Source organism: Pholcus phalangioides, unplaced genomic scaffold, assembly GCF_987345545.1.
Source record: "Pholcus phalangioides strain wild (caught in Gottingen) unplaced genomic scaffold, Ppha-v1.0 ptg000013l_1, whole genome shotgun sequence".
Lineage (NCBI taxonomy): Eukaryota > Metazoa > Arthropoda > Arachnida > Araneae > Pholcidae > Pholcus > Pholcus phalangioides.
Window position 1 is genome coordinate 18,742,538 of NW_028301606.1, and position 16,831 is coordinate 18,759,368.

At 38.0% G+C, this 16,831-nt stretch overlaps 2 protein-coding genes across 2 annotated transcripts; both read right to left on the reverse strand.

The window, feature by feature from the left end:
• Window positions 1–1,255: 1,255 nt before the first annotated feature.
• On the reverse strand, window positions 1,256–2,782 carry LOC149078715 (disintegrin and metalloproteinase domain-containing protein 10-like). The gene has a single exon (XM_089240441.1). The coding sequence runs from the start codon at window positions 2,780–2,782 to the stop codon at window positions 1,256–1,258; it is 1,527 nt and encodes a 508-aa protein (XP_089096567.1).
• A 5,995-nt stretch (window positions 2,783–8,777) lies between these two features.
• LOC149078716 (disintegrin and metalloproteinase domain-containing protein 10 homolog) lies at window positions 8,778–10,802 on the reverse strand. The gene has a single exon (XM_089240442.1). The coding sequence runs from the start codon at window positions 10,800–10,802 to the stop codon at window positions 8,778–8,780; it is 2,025 nt and encodes a 674-aa protein (XP_089096568.1).
• Window positions 10,803–16,831: the final 6,029 nt, after the last annotated feature.

Below are 16,831 nucleotides of genomic sequence, written 5' to 3' on the forward strand. Positions count from 1 at the left end.
CAACGATTGTCCATCAAATATGTGTGTGCGTGTGTGTGATGATCAGTTCAAGAAAAATCTACCATTATGACCCAAAAAAGGCTAGTAGCTCGGGTAGTGAGACACTGTTATGAATATTTGCTAACTTTTCTCCGACGCAACCCTGCTTCATTTTAGGTAACTGGAGTTGCTTTGCTTATGTCCGGTGTTGTGAGCGGTTCTAACTATCCATCCAACATTTTTTGTAATTATATGAGTGCACAATCTCTCATCAATGTTTCGAAAAATTGTATTTTTATTCAAAAAGCCTGGAGGAAACAAAAGAGACAAACAAAACTAAAGTAAAAATGATTGCAAATTGCAGTTACTTGAAAATATCCCAAAAATTAGATAAGTGTCTGTGTTCTCACAATGTTTGAGCACTATTTTCCACAGTTTCTCTCTCTCTCGTTATACCTATCTGTTTTCTTTATCATTTTAAAATTTTTTTTCAAATTTCGATCGAAATAATGTTAGTTGCGTCATTGACGATGTGATCCAATATTGTGTTTCTGATGAGAATGATCTGTGTGGTGTCTTCTTGTGCTATGCAATGTCTGACGAACAGAAGATTGCTGCTTGTAGCAGGGCCATATATGTGGCAAAGGTTTCTTCTTTTTGATAATGTAATAATAGTATGCACCACTAGATACAGTGATGACTATCAGTATCAGCACAAGAATGTACGGCCAAACTACAGCTTCACTTGGATATGAAGGGGTTTCACTGCACATTCCCGCATGTACCGATTCGTGGGGGGGGGGGGGTGTAGCAGCAGTAGGTAGGGCCTCCAAAAAATGGTTCGGGGATCCATGATGTTCTTAAGTCAGCCTCCTCGTTGGGCAATTTGCCTGTTGTGGCGTTGTATTTGTATTTGTATTTGTATTATTTGTATTTGTATTTGTATTATATTCTCCTGTGGGTGAAGTACAGCCACCATAACCATTACACTGCAGTTTATGACCACATATTGTACCATAAGGTAATTTTGGTGTGACATCGTAATGAGCAAATCCTAATATATGACTTGATATGCATTTGCCATCTTTCAAACAACAAACTCGGCATTGAAATTTGTCTTTACATATGCATGAACCGAGTCCGTGATCTCTGCAATAGCTGCTGTTGCAGAAACCTGAAGAGCAGGTATGGATGCCTCCACCACTATCTGAACAATTTGTTCCATCTTTCTCGTGGGTTTTGTTCCAGCAGTTTTTCAAAACGTCGTCGCATCTTCCTACAATACATCCAAAATTTTCTCTTGAGCAATTTTTTCCTGGGGCTGATATTGTGCAATTCGTGCAGCACAGATCAGACTTGTCGCTGTATAATCTTTACTACGACGGTAGGTGCATTCTTTATATCCATCCTTGTTGCCACCTTTCGGCGTACAGCACCTGTCTAATTCCTCACATACATTTTCATCGGGACCGCAGTCACATTCTTCGTCGCCCTCTCTCATTCCATTTCCGCATTCTGGAGATAAGGGTTTCATGCATTCTCTTATATAATCCTCTTTGAGCTTAGGGCGTATTTTATCGAGACAGCATGGTGAGAAGCGATATTGATTTTCCCCAAATGCACCTCCCATCACATAATCGTATTTTCCATATGGCTTGCAAGTAGCATTTTCTTCTGTATCGTGAGGTGATCCAAAGGAATGACCAAATTCATGGATGAAAATGTACTTCAAGATTACATCCGGATTAGTTTTTATGATTCCAAATTTTTCTCCACTTGACGAGCAAATTCCTCCACGAATTGATATTCCCTGAGCATCTTCTGACGTGTATCCAGTCACTGCATATGTCAAACAAGAGTTGTATGCATGATGAGTATTACGATAGATAGCTCTAAAGTTCTCTAAATATGTATCCAGGTCACTGAGACGTGTACTAAACGGATAGCCTGCTTCGTTCTTGCTCTCATAAATCTTGAGTTTCCAAGGTAATATTCGGACAGTGTCATTTCCGAAATCCGTACTGCGAAATGCTTTGTCGACTTCATGCAACATCAGATACATGTATTGGAGAGCATTTTCCTTCTTCTGTTCGTAAAATCCTGCATCGCCGATCATCTCAACTCTACACACCAGAATATTACGAGAACCAGAGACTTGCCTTCTTGCCCTCTTTAAATCTTGAAATATTCTCATGATGTCTTCGGTATTTTTAGGGCTAGAGTTTGAAACGTTGATGCTTTTCAATTCATAATCACTTGACGTGTATTTGTTTTCGGTCATAAAATGTCGGTAACTCGAACTATTTGGAGACCCCGTAGGTTTGATATCACGATCCCTATAAACAATCGTCTTTGACCGCATGTCGTTGAAATACGTGGAAGCTGGTACCAAATTATATGTGACATTCTTAATATTGATTATACCCTCGAAACTGCCGTTGTCCGTAATATATCCAGAAACAGAGTATTTGTCGTTTTCACATTCATAAAATTTTCCTCTAAAAGGCCCGTTGTATGTTGTACCATTCCCGTGTATTTCAACTGTGGTCCTCTTCATCATTGTGTCCGGAAGTTTATCAGCCGATACCTCAACGTTGTGTCCAAAATAATCGAAACCTATTTTTATGTTGTCCGGCGTATGCAATGGTGCTGGTCCTTCTTCATACTCATCAAAAGATATGCGCAAATCCATAATTTGGTACTGGAATAAGAATTCCTCCAGTTGAGATGAAACCATTGAGAAGCCACAAATCATCAGCGTCAACGAGAACGTCAATTTACTGAAGATTTTTGAAACATCCATTGTTTTTCCTCTACCAATCACTCTGAATACGTCATGAAATGTAAGTTCGCTCTATGAACATATTGTGGATATCTTTTTCTTTTGAAATAATTTCACTCTAAATAATGAACCACGTGACTGTCGACAACAGTCCATCATGGGACCCACTACTGTTTAAAATTTGGATATCTCAGCAGCATAAATCTAATCTATTTTAATCTCCTCAGCCCTGTGAGTATGAAATACGTTCTTTTCCGATGTAAAGAATGTTCTATGCAATTTACAGTATCTCACTGATTAAAATCGTGACCGTATGTGCCGACAGCAGTGATTGCAGTGCAGTCCTTAGCAACCTCTTGTGGATCGGGGAACCCTTTCTAAATTAACATAGACATTTTGCAGTGTTGTATGGTCTCACTAGTTAAAAAGTATTATATTATTTGTCGTCAATTATATTAATTGTTTTAATATTTCCATTCACAAAATTTGCTAATCAGTAAATATGATAATAACATTTTCAAAGAATTAATATTGCTTTTCACTTAGCAAAGCTTCAAGCCAAGACAAGTTTTTCAACAGTATACATGTTTTTACTTACACTGGTCTTAATTTTCTCAATTCAATTATGTCAAAAAGTGTTGTTCTTTCAATAGTATCTGAAAAAATTATGATTATAAAGAAAATTACTCCTAGCAAGATATTTCTCGAGAAAAACCAATATGGTATGGACTAAAAACAATGCCGCTTTTCCCCCTTGCTTATTTTGTTTTTGCACGTATAAAATGTGTCGCTGAAATTACAATAATTTCAGAGAGAAGTATGTTTCTGTTAAGTTTTATATTGAGAAATATTCAAGTGATTGTACAGTTTACAATTTTTATGAATTTTCTCAACTTAAAATTGAATGTGTATAAAATAGGTTATTTTATTCATCATGCAACATAAATGAGACACTGAAATACATTTCTTAATAAACATGTGAATTTATGTAATACAGCCTCTCCGAAACGCTATTATGTCTGCGATCTGATATAACGCCGAAATTCTTTGGGTGGGATGGTGGCATTAAATCGGGGTTCGGCTGTATTTGCTCCACTAGGGTTGTTGATACAAATGAAATCAGTTAAAATTATGCGAAATAATGTTAAAATTTATGTCATTAAATCATGCATGGAAACTGTTGCTCAAAGTCAAATACAAAGAATTAAAATTACCTTTGTTTGCTCTGGTAGAATTGTTTGGTAACCTTGAAAACCTTCACATAACTTCGTAGCTACCTACAGACAAGTTCCTGGGAAACAAAATTTTTCAAGAGTTAGAAAAGTCTCACAAATGTATGTACAATATATATATATATATATATATCAGCTGTTTACTAACAACATCGTTAAAAAATAAATGCTTGTTAAAAGTTTAAATGTTAAAAGTTTCAGTTCCATAACATCTCAAAATGTTATATTTTAAAGTTCTTAAGTATTCGACATGGAAATTTTTTTTCTGTCGTTACCCATACACACAAAATCAAAAACAATTTTTGGCAAAAAATTAAATTTGAACACACACACAGCAAGGCCATAACCCAAATACTGAAGTAGTAATATGTTTCAAACACTAATCTGCTTCCTTTCATTATTCCGCTTTTTCGAGGACTAGTTCGTCCTGGGCTGGAGTATGCTGTAAGGTTTTGGAGACCATACCTACAGAGGGACATAGAATTGGTTGAAGGGGTGCAGAGAAGAGCTACGCGTGTCCTTGTTGGCACACAGGGCTGGAGTTATGAAGAGAGACTTCATTTTTTGAATATGTTTACATTGGATGAACGCAGGTGTCGAGCAGATATGATCGAAGTGTTCAAAATTTTCAATGGGATGGATAGGATAGACCATGAACTTTCACTACACCGCCAATCGACTTCTTTTACAAGGGGACACCAGTATCGATTGGTGAGGGACAATGCAAGGTTATGGTGTCGCAGGGAATTTTTCTCTAATAGGTTTGTTAATAAATGGAATATCTTACTCCCGGAGGTAGTAAATTGTAACACAATTGACACGTTTAAAAAGAAATACGATAAACATGTTGGGGTAAATCGAGAAGCTATCCATTCTTAGAATAAGACAACCATAAGTATTCTTTATGGGCGTTGTATAATATTTTATTATGTGCATATATTGTTTATAATTTGTGTTAATTGCATTTTTAATTGGGTTGCTGTTTTTTTTTTTTTAATATATGACATCCATATTTTTATGGGCATCTTTTTATCAGCCACCTCGTTGGGCATTTTGCCTGTTGTAGCGTTGTATTTGTATTATAATGTATATACCTCAACACTAAAAACTGTGCCTGAAATTAAAACTTTGTTTTTTAGTCCCATTGTACGAATTTCATTCTTGATATCAACAAAACAATATAATGATTCCTTATTAAATATTCTTCATCTCAGAGTGAGTTGTAGAGTACAATTTTTAAAGTAGTAGCACATGATTTTTTTCTGAAAATTTAACTTTCACTAAGTATTACAATATTGTTCATTTGAACAGTTCAAAATATCAAATCTATATTTTAATCCTTTACACTAAATTTAGTGCATGAGTTTTACAAAATTTAATATTTAAACATTACTGCCAATTTTTACCATGCTTTATTTCAATTTCACCATTACTCATCACAAAAAAATAATTAAAATTTTTGTCATTTAGGTGCTATAGTTTATTATCAATGAATTGTAGCTTATTAGTTACTTTGTGCATTGAAGGGAGGTTGGTCTAAAACACAAATTTTCAATTTCCTTATTTATAAGCGGTTATTTATAGCATAGTCATCCGAGCACAATTTTTATTGTGCCAACAATATTCAAATTATTTGTTTACGCATGTGCTCAATTTATTTAGACATAATTTTTCATTAAAAAAAATTAATGTAGCAAAAAACATAGAATGTAAAATTTCAATTTGATATTATTGTAATTCATGTTTCATTCGCCATGTAAATATTTTCAATACAACCCAAAATATGCATGGGCTATTTGATATTTTTTAGCATTACCAAGTGGAATCCACTGCCCTATTGATTGTGTGACATTATGTCCATTTATATTTTTAAGTAACGCATTTATCGAGCAAAAAAATATTAATAATATCTCTAACACTTTTCTTATATAGTTCGATATCAATAAAATAATTCTTACCTCAGTAATGAACATGCTAGCACTTCGTGGTGGCTTCGATCGCCGATGTAAACATCTGGTTTTGCAGGATATAACGATGAATCACTTCAACTTTGATGACACGGAAGATATAATCCAAGTTTTATCTGTCATTATTATCGTAAAAAAATTTTTAATTCGGAAAAAAAAAACAGCATATTTCATCGCTAAATATCACAGCGAGAGCTCGCGGCCAGAGGCAAAATTTCCTCTTTTCCAAGATGGCCGCCGTGAACTACTTTTCTTGCTGCTTTAGGACTGGTGCTAGGCAGTCCTTAGCAGCGGTCCTAAGTAACTACTAAAAAAAAGTCCTTAGCTTAGAGATAGTACCGAAAAGTCGAACTACTGGACAGCTAAGGACAAATCGGCGCTTAACTACTTTTTTTTTTGGCTAAGGACCGCAGAGATAGTTCACCCCCTGCATCGCCAATAATCTCAACTCTACATACCAAAATATTATGAGAATCCGATATTTGTTTTATTTTCATCTTTAAATCTTCAAATGTGCTAATGCTGTCCTCAGTATTTGTGAGGCCGGAGTTTGAAACGTTGATGCTTTTCAATTCATGATCACTCGGAGTGTACTTTTCTTCTACCATGAAATGTCGGTTACTCGAACTATTGAGTGTTCCCATAGGTTTGATATCAATATCCCTATAAACAATCGTCTTTGACAGCATGTCGATGAAATATGTGGAAGTTTGTACCAAATTATATGTAACATTCTGCATGTTGATTATCCCTTCGAAACTGCCACAGTTCGTAAGGTATCCTGAAACAGAATATTTGTCGTTTTCACATTTATAAAATTTACCTCTATAAGGTCCGATGTATGTTGTACCATTCCCGTTTATTTCAACTGTGGTCCTCTTCATCATTGAATCCGGAAGTTTATCAGCCGATACCTCAACGTTGTGACCAAATTAATCGAGACCTATTTTTATGTTATCCGGCGTATCCAATGGTTCTGGTCCTTTTTCATTCTCCTCAAAACATATGCGCAATTCCATAATTTTGTGCTGCAATAAGAATTCCTCCAGTTGAGATGAAACCATTAAAAAGCCACAAATCATCAGCGCGAGCAACAACATCAATGTACTGAAGATTTTTGAAACATTTATTGTTTTTTTCCTCTACCAAACACTCTGGATACGTCATGAAAACGAAGTTCGCTATAAACATATTGTGGATATTTTTAACTCTTCAGATAATTTCACTCTAAATAATGGACAGCGTAACTGTTTGTCGACAACAGTCAAGCACGGAACCACTACTGTTTGAAATCAACCAAGTTCTAATCAATGAAATTAACTCTATTTAGCTCAAAAACCGTGAATAAAAGAAGGTGGGAAAAACTTCGTAGAAATTTTAAAAATTCATGAAAACCGGAAAAATAACCGAAATAAAAAACGGTTTGCAGGGTCAACATCGCAAAGTCTCGGGAATTTATTAAGACGGGGGAAATAACTCAAAGAACATATGATAGGTGGCACTGACGTACACAAGTCAATAGAAAGATACGCAAATAACGAACAGAATGCCTCCAAATCGTTTATTACAGCAGTATGTGTTCCACGTGATCATATTGATACTGTGATATCCACCACAGGGGATACCACATTGCAGGCGAGTCACAACCCAACAACGGTAGAGTGCAGCTGGTCCGGATGCATATATGCCCCTCGACGGATCGCATCTTTCAGTTCCGACAGATTTTATGAACCAGATCGATACAATTTTCTTTGACTCGTGAAAGTCAACGCCACCTATCGGCTCTCTTTTGAGTTATTTTTTACTGTTTTAAATAAAATCCCCGTGACCTTGCGATGCTAACCCTTCAAACCTTTCTTTTTTAGTTATTTTTCCGATTTTTATGCATTTTAAAAGTTTTTACGGACTTTCTGCCCACCCATGGGCGGAGATACGGGTGGGGGGCGTGGGCCCCCCCCCCCATCATCAAAGGTGAAGTCGACAGATATAAAATGCATATATGTATAGATGAATCGACATCATCATCATCTTGCCCCCCCCCCCCCCATTAGACTTCCAAGTTTATCGCCGCCTATGTGCCCACCCTGTATCTTCCCCACATCTGCGCTGTTCCGAAAGATGTAAACATTTCAGACAATCATGTCTCTGTTCAGATATTAAGCCCCGCATGCCATCAAGAAAACGCGTGGCTCTTCTCTGCACCTCCTCGACCAAGTCAATGTCCCTCCGTAAGTATGGTTTCCAAACCTTATGGCATACTCCAACCAGGACGAAAAATATATTACTTTAGGAGAACACGAAGAGACCATTTTGAGTATGATTGATTGCTATTCATGATTAAATTGATTTATTGCATTGATTTGTGCTCATTGTCAATTAATATTTCCCAGAGTTTCAAGGTAATTTGTGGCTGCTTACGTATTACTATTATAATTTAATTTCTACTTTGTTTTCAAAACTAACGCCAATCTGATAAAACCAATTCGATATTTGGAAGCAGGTCCTCAAACTTACCTCAAAATCACTGAAATGTAATATAAGGCAATAAAATCAGTGTTGAGTAGTGTGATTGCATAGCAATTAACTGCTTCAAGAACAATATCACATAATGTGACTATCACGAAATCAAAAAAAAAAACATCTTTATTTGGTATTTCGAGTTGAAGCATTCTGCTTAGCACATTTCCAAATGAAGCTGTCAACCATCTTAATCACATTATTGAACTGAAATTCAATGTTTCTTTACTAGTACATGTTTCTGTATCGCTGCTACGTAACGTTTTAAAATTTCTGATGAAGATGGCTATGAGTGTTTGCTTAATGATTCTGCCTACGAGTGAGTTTCGGATGAGCTTTCATTCCATGATGTCGCCCATGTTTAGCAGGGCTATGCAAAGCGTTATGAGAAGATGATGGTTGTACTCTTTTGCAAGGCCACAGTGAGGAGAGACGCCTTTTCTTCTTGATGACGTAATAGTAGTAAGCCCAAGCCGCAATAGCAGCCAACGAAATCAGTGAAACAAAAACGTATGCCACAACAACTCCGGCATTGATTGGATATACGCCTGTGGGTGAAATACAATACCCGGTGCCATTGCACTGGAGTTCATGACCGCAGATTGTACCATAAGGCAATATTGCTGAAATACCATTAGGGACAAATCCCAATTTCTCGGCGGAAACACACCATCCATCTTTCAAACAGCAAACTCTGCAGCTATTTTCGTACGAACAAAAGCATACATCGAGATCGTGCTCTCGGCAAAAGCTGCTGTTGCATGAACCTGAGAAACAGGTATTAACCCCGCCACTCGTACCTACGCAGGTTGTCCCATCATTAGCACGCATCTGGCTCTTGCAATCTTTAGAAACTCCATTGCAAGTTCCAATAATGCAACCTCCATTACCAGAAAAGCAATTCTTTCCAAACGCTGCCACTGTACAGTTCGTGCAGCATCCATCTGCCTCATCACTGCATGTGTAACCCTTGCTGCGGCGGTAAGTGCATTCTTTATCATTATCCAGACCACCTTTCGGCGTACAGCACCTGTCTATTCTCTCACATACATGTTCATTGGGACCGCAGTCGCATTCTTCTTGTCCTTCCTTGAATCCGTTCCCACATTCAGCTGGTAAAGGCTTCATGCATTCTCTGACATAATCCAGCTTTAACACGGGACGAATATTATCGATACTGCACGGAGAGAAGCTCCAGTTATTATTCCCACGAGAGCCGAATGGCCTCATTGCGTAGTTGTATTTCCCTTGTGGTGAGCATGTAGCGTTATCGTCTTCGTCGTGCGGAGCTCCGAAAGAATGACCAAACTCGTGAATGAACGCTTGGTATGAGTAAGGATTTATGTAAGTTGTGACAATTCCGAAGTTTTCATTATATTCCGAACAAACACCTCCTTCAATTGCCAATCCTTTAGCGTTCAATACTGTTCCTGTCACGCCAAATATCAAACATGATTTATCGCTGCGAGCGGCGTTAATTTCTTTGAAAGCAGCGAAATATTCGTGAATGTCTTTCGTGCTTTTAGGGAATGGATAATCTGGTCCACTTTTGTCCTTGTAAATTTTAATCTTCCACGGTAGTATTCGAACGATATCCTCTCCAAAATCTGTAGTTCGAAATGTCTTGTCTACCACCTTCAGCATTAGATACATAAACTGGAGAGCATCGTCTTTCAATTGTTCGTAGAATTCTACATTACCGATCATCTCGACCCTACACTCAAGAAAATTATCAGAACCAGAGATTTGTTTCTTCATAAATGAAAGTTCTTCCGATGAATCAAATTTGTATTCAGTATCAGAGCGGTTGCCGTATGAATCGTTCGTGTTCCTGATTTCGTTTCCAGTAAACGTATGATTTGCTTCTGCATTGAAGTTTTGATTCGGGGCACAGATCGGAGTAGTCATCTCTTTGATATCGACATCTCTATACACAATCGTCTTTGGTTTCATGTAAGTGCCGTTAAAATACGTGGACGCTTCAATCAAATTATATTTGACATTCTGCACTTCTATTATTCCCACGAAACCACCATTTTGAGTTATGTATCCCAAAATTGAAGTCGTATCGTTTTCGAACTCGTAAAACTTGCCTTGGAAAGGTCCGATGTACTTTTCTCCATGTCCGTGTATTTCTACCGTAGTCCTGTTCAACAGAATATCCGGAGATTTATTGGCGGAAACTTCAACTCTGTGTCCAAAATAGTTGAAACCTATTTGCAAGATCTCTCTCGGCAAGTCCACGGATTCCCATCCTCCATCTTCATTTTCATCAAAGGATATGCGCAATTGTGTAATTTGATATTGGAGCAAAAATTTCTCCATATCAAGTGATGAAGCATATGATAGACAAGAGACGCTTAATGTAATCAAAAAAACACTTTTTACGAATATTTTTGAAAAGCTCATGATTTTGAGTGTGAATTTCAATTCAGTTTGCACAGTAGCACCCTTCTCACTAACAAACGCAACTCTGAAAGAAAGAGTATACGAACACTACGAAATTTCTTCTGTTTACATTACGTAATTGTTTCTGTTACGATCTCTTGTTGAAGGCTGTTAATCAAATTATAATTAACGTTATTTACAAATTAGCCTTAAGGCTGAAACACACTATGCTGACGTGACGTGTTACCACACGTTAATGCGTGTGATATAAAGTTCCACCAATGAGTATTCTGTAGGTGCATTCACACTGTGCTGACGTAACCTGATGTAATGTGACGTTTAATGATGTAATGTGACGTAACGCGCAAATATCCTTGTGCACTACTCTGACGTGACGTGTGACCACGTAGAAATGTGGGCGATATAAATTCCGCCTATGAGTCTTCTGTAGGTACGTACGCACTGTGCTGACGTAACGTGAGAATGTGTCGGATTATGAAATCCGACGTAACATGTCTTATTATGCGTCAAAAACAAATCAAACCTTTCAGATTTTCGTGAATGGCATGTGAAGACGCCATATTTGTTTTTCTCGTTCTTTTTGTTTCGTTCAGGTTTTGATCAATTTTGTGTTTTGTTCGTGTTTATATTCATTTGGGTTTTTTTCGTGCGTGTTTCGACGATGAAAGAGGAACTAATCGAACATGTTCGGTCAAATTCTCTGTTGTATGACCCTACTAATGGGTCTTGGTCATAATCCCGACAAGGTCATAATCTCGGCTTGGTCGAATGTAAAAATTTAATTTCGCCGTATAACTTCGCGCTTCCTGTAGGGATTTGCATTTCTCGCGGTGTGGGGCGTTGATAAGAATAATAAATTACATCAAATATATTCTATTTATTTGTTCGCAATTTATTGTTCTCATCGGCACACCAACGCCCGTCACTGCAAGAAATGCAAATACCGTCAGAATGCGTGAGAATTGCGGCTTATACGGTGAAATTAAATTTTTCAATTCGAGTCTTTCGGGATTTACACCTGCCGGGATTATGAACGGAAACACCTACGAACACTGTCCATTGAACATATAGCAAGATGTAGTTAATAATATAATATATATGTTTTGCTGAATAAAATGGGAGGATAAATACCGCCATTAATAATTTTTAATGTGTTCCAAGAGGTAATAATATATCTATATTAGGTAATAATAATATATTATAGGACAAAATATATTCTTCTTCTTTTTATTCTGGATCATCAAAACATTGTCAGAAAGTGTAATGCATAACATTGTATAATATGCAGAAGAATGATGAAGAACCTGGAAAAATTCCCTGAACAATTGTTTAATGTAAAATACTATAAAAAAGGGGTATAAGTTTGACCGATCCTACGTGATGGCTAACATCACTTTGAATGGTTTACCAACGCCAGATTTATACGGAGGAGTCTTAAATGTGTGTGACAGCAAAAAAAAACCTAACATGTAGTATTAGTGATCACGGCAATAATGATCTCAAAGATGGAGATCTTTAAAAATTTATTTTGATCTGGCGCTCTGTATAACTTAGTCGTGGTAGTGGCCATGGTCCCGGAATGAACCCATGCGTTGAAACGGCTCTGTAACACGCCATCTTCAATTCGCACAATCACCTTGTATAATTTCAATCTGGCATGCCATATCAGTTTCATACACCCCCCCCCCCCGCGCCATTTTCAGCTGCGCAATTGCCTGGTGTACGTGACCTAAATTACAGACATTCCAAGCAAGGGGCAAAATCAGGGACCATTCCTATACCACACGTCCTTGTTTTGGTACATGGTGTGAAAGTAGATGGTGTTTTGAAAATTTCTGGAGGTGCTTACCCAGAGCTATCTTTTAAGAGCATCTTGGGCCCCCAAGCCATGTATTTTTTTTTCCGAGGTCCTACTTAGCAAATTCACTTGGTTACTCCGGAAATTTTTTACCAGATCTAATTTTCGTGATGCCCCATCTTCTTTTGAAATTCCCTCGGAGGAGGGTGTGTGCCCGGGTGGGCCCATGTGTTTACCACAGACCCGTCATTTTGGGGGGGGGATCAGGGGGTTATTGATTCCCCCCCCCCTCGGCTTTCTAAAGTGCACTAGAAATGGTGTATATATATATACACATACAGTTAGTATATATTCTTTGCGACCCCCCTCGGAAAAAGGTGAAATTAATGCCTGGTTCACTATTTCATTCAGTGGCGTCATAGCCGGAGGTGCTCAAGCACCCACGGTAATTTGTGGCATGGATCCGAGTGTCATGCCATCACAGGCATGAATTTACGATTTTATTTTCGTACTCGACCCCGATCGCAAAATTTACTCATACATCTTCCCCCAAGAATATGTGTGTGGTCGCTACAGAGAACGAACGGTACCTTTTGTCGGCACAAAACGTCATTCAACTGTATACATCGCTCTCAAACTCGCAACAATCAAGCAGACTGCATGTGTCCGGATCAAATAGGGGTTGCCAACCTTCTACCAACTCAGGGCGTACTATCATCGCTAGTTCAACGTCAGGTCCTTTGTACAGGTACGGTAAGAACCAGAAAGCACCAGTTACAGTGACTGCTACTGTACAAAAGGACAGGCACGTACACCAGCGGCGAGCTCACTCTTGTACACTAGAGAGCTCGTCATCGCCAAGGTGTGAAAATACTGAGAGAAACCGGGCACCTAGCGTGAGAGGATTCAAGATGTGACGCTTTGCCGACGAGGTTCTCTTTGCGGGACCTCCTGATGATCGTACTTATTGCTTTGCAAAATCTCGCCATTGTGCAACTTAAAATGTAGTTGATGTCACTAAGAGGACAGAACATTAAGCTTTGATCGGAAACATGTAACGACGATTAATGGTAATGATGTTCCTGCAATCCATCTGCAATTTTTAGTTTGCATCGGCACCGACGATCATCAGCATAGGACAGGGGTCGGCAACCTTTTGAGTCGGAAGAGTCAAAAATTACAATTTACAAAATTCCAAAGTTTTTAAAGAGCCACATACGAGAAGCTGGGCATAATGAAATATAATTTATCAAAAAACATTTTATCAAAAAATATGTATAATATGTATTTTAAAAATATAATATTTATTATGTTACCTACCTTTACTTCGGTTTTTTTATTATTATTATATATATATATATGTACATACATAACTTTGAGAAGATAATTCGCTTCTAACTTTTTTACTTGAAACAACAAACTATACGTCACAGCCAAAGCACTGGTGAAGACGCCAAATTGTCTTGCGTCGAAAGCGAATTAAAACCTACATAGAAACATCCGACGACGGCGTCATTCGAGAGCTTCCGATGGACTGACGACAGTGATGACGCGTGTCACGGGGGAGGGGTGCTATTCTACTAGAGGTAATTATAATTGGTAAAATAAGTGTAAATTTTTTTTAATGTAAAATAATATGAGAGTAGGATTTTCAAGAGATTTGGAAATTGGAACTTTATCATAGTTTAATTTTAGTAGAATGGGGTAGTGATCGGCTAAATCGGTGTGGCAGAAACGGGAACACTATTTTGTGTCGAAAAAAGAAGAAAAAATATGACATACAAAATTTTTACAGCATTATTTCCCCCGGACAGTTGTGTACTGCCGAGATTAAAAAATTTTGTGGTGATTACAGACGAGATGGGGTTAGGAGTTGGTGAACATTTTCTGGGTTTCGTAAAGACGGATGATTGTGCACATATTAGGATGGAGGTATATTTTAAAAGCAATTGGTGCTGATCCCCTGTCATCTCATCTGTTATCTTCATAGGCTGGGGCCGGAATCTAGACATTTTTGGTCTGTCTTGATGATTTCATTTGTTTTTTGGAGGGGAGGGAAAGAAAAAAAAATTATTCTCACAGAATGATGGAAAATATTTACAAAAACATAAGAATACACGAAACACAAGATTCAAAATTCACGAGAACTGAAAATTAATGAAGACATATACAGTCGGCCCCACTGAATCGAGTAACGGATAATCCACCGTTAAAACGGATAAAATCTTCTTAAACTAAAATTCCTCTTATAGAGAAACAATGTTAAGTTCCTCGCTTAAGGTATCCGACTGTGTTTAAAACGCATATTTGGAAGAAAATGGTAATTTCCATTTTTCATGAAAGCCCATCAGTTTCTTGTGATTTCAAAATAAGCCTTGTTTTGTTTGTAAAACGCTTAGGACCGAAGTTACGCCCGCTTTGTTATTGCATTTTTGCATCAAGTAACTGGTGAATAGAAATTTTGAATGTGTTTCACGAAAAATGTGTTTTTTGACATTTTATTCGAGTTTGGGACATGATTGCTGCAACTCTATTGATTGCATCATTAAATCATTTCGATGTGACATCCTGACATTTATTGCTAAGATTATGAACTAATATCTAACAAGCAAAGTGTTCAAAGGTGTCATCCTGAAAAAATTAAAGTATATTCATCTCACCCAGAAACACATTAAAAACAAAAAAACAAAAAAATAGCAGCGGATTTCAATTATTAAATCCTCAAAAAACGATTAAAAATGCTAACAGTTTGTTGCTTACCATCTCTTGCGCTTCGGAGCGATTTAAAGTATTTTCCCTTCATTTTTTCCTAAAGGTTTTTCTCCCCAAGATACTCACTGTTTAGTAACAGTGGACCTCGTTTATGCGACGTTCCAGAAGCCGAGCTAAAACGCCCTATAAATATATATCTGAGATTTTTTAACAAAAGACTTCTCCCCTCCCAAAACACACACAGGCTTAAAAAATAAAAAATGCATATTATAAAATGTATTTAAAATCTATATATATAATAATTGATTGTCTGCGTGTGTGTATATTCTCCATACAAATCTACAACTTTAGATCTATCGTCGCCAAACGACAGGCTATTTTAAAAGTTCGTTGGAGCAGGGAAAATGGGCGAAAAACTGACGGGCAACAATGGTTTCTGGGCCCTCGACAAATACTTTAGGAATGTTTAGTTTAGTTTCTGGCGACAGCGTTCACCACTGGATGGCGCTGTCCACGTAATAGGGAAAAGAACGCGCCTGCGCGATGCTGGAACTGAACTTCGTTCCAACATCGCGCAGGCGCGTTTTTTTCCCCCTGTTGTAGAACAACATTAACATAATATTAGAAGCAAGTTCTTTACCTACTGAACCTGGGGCGACCACCGATGGATGGAGCCTTTATTACCCAACTCCTCCGGTTGAAAATTGCCGTATGGTGATATATACAAATACAAATACAAATACAAACACAACGCCACAACAGGCAAATTGCCCAACGAGGTGGCTGACTTAAGAACATCATGGATCCCCGAGCCCCTACCTACTACTGCTACACCACACATGCACCCCCCCCCCTGCGGAACCCCCCAACGAATCGGTAAATGCGGGAAAGTGCGTGTACGTGTAGTGCAACCTGACGTATAGTTTGTTTCTGTGTAATGCTTGTTATGTGTAGTGCTGTCATCTGCCCCCAGTTTTTCTAACTATGAGTGAAGTGTTATGATTGAATGATTTATCGTTGTAGGACTGTTGCTCTCTGTGGCGAGACTTTTTAACGGGGAGATCGGCTCGCATTGATCGCAGTTGGTGTGCGGTAAAGTAGTAAAAGTAGCAGGTAGACCTACTACACGATACTGACATAAAATGGAAATTCAAGAATTTGATCATTTTTGTCGCACCACGGTCATTTTCTGCACACGAGGGCTAATTAGATCGGGACCTACAATTTATTGCCGATTCCGAACGGCAGGCTTGTTTTTTATACTCGTCGAGGGGTTGGTGCGCTAACCCCTCGATGGGGGACTCCCTGCGGTAGCAATTTTTGCTGCGGTCAAGTCGCCGTTTTTTATTTTACCCTCGTGTCAGGAAGGTTTTCTGACAAGGACGAACTGGGTATCGAACTCGCGACACCTCTAAACATCCTTTGGTACTTTAGG

Bases quoted from the DNA above. Each gene is read 5' to 3' on its own strand.
- LOC149078716 (XM_089240442.1), bottom strand. From the start codon at position 10,802: ATGGAGAAATTTTTGCTCCAATATCAAATTACACAATTGCGCATATCC.
- LOC149078715 (XM_089240441.1), bottom strand. From the start codon at position 2,782: ATGGATGTTTCAAAAATCTTCAGTAAATTGACGTTCTCGTTGACGCTG.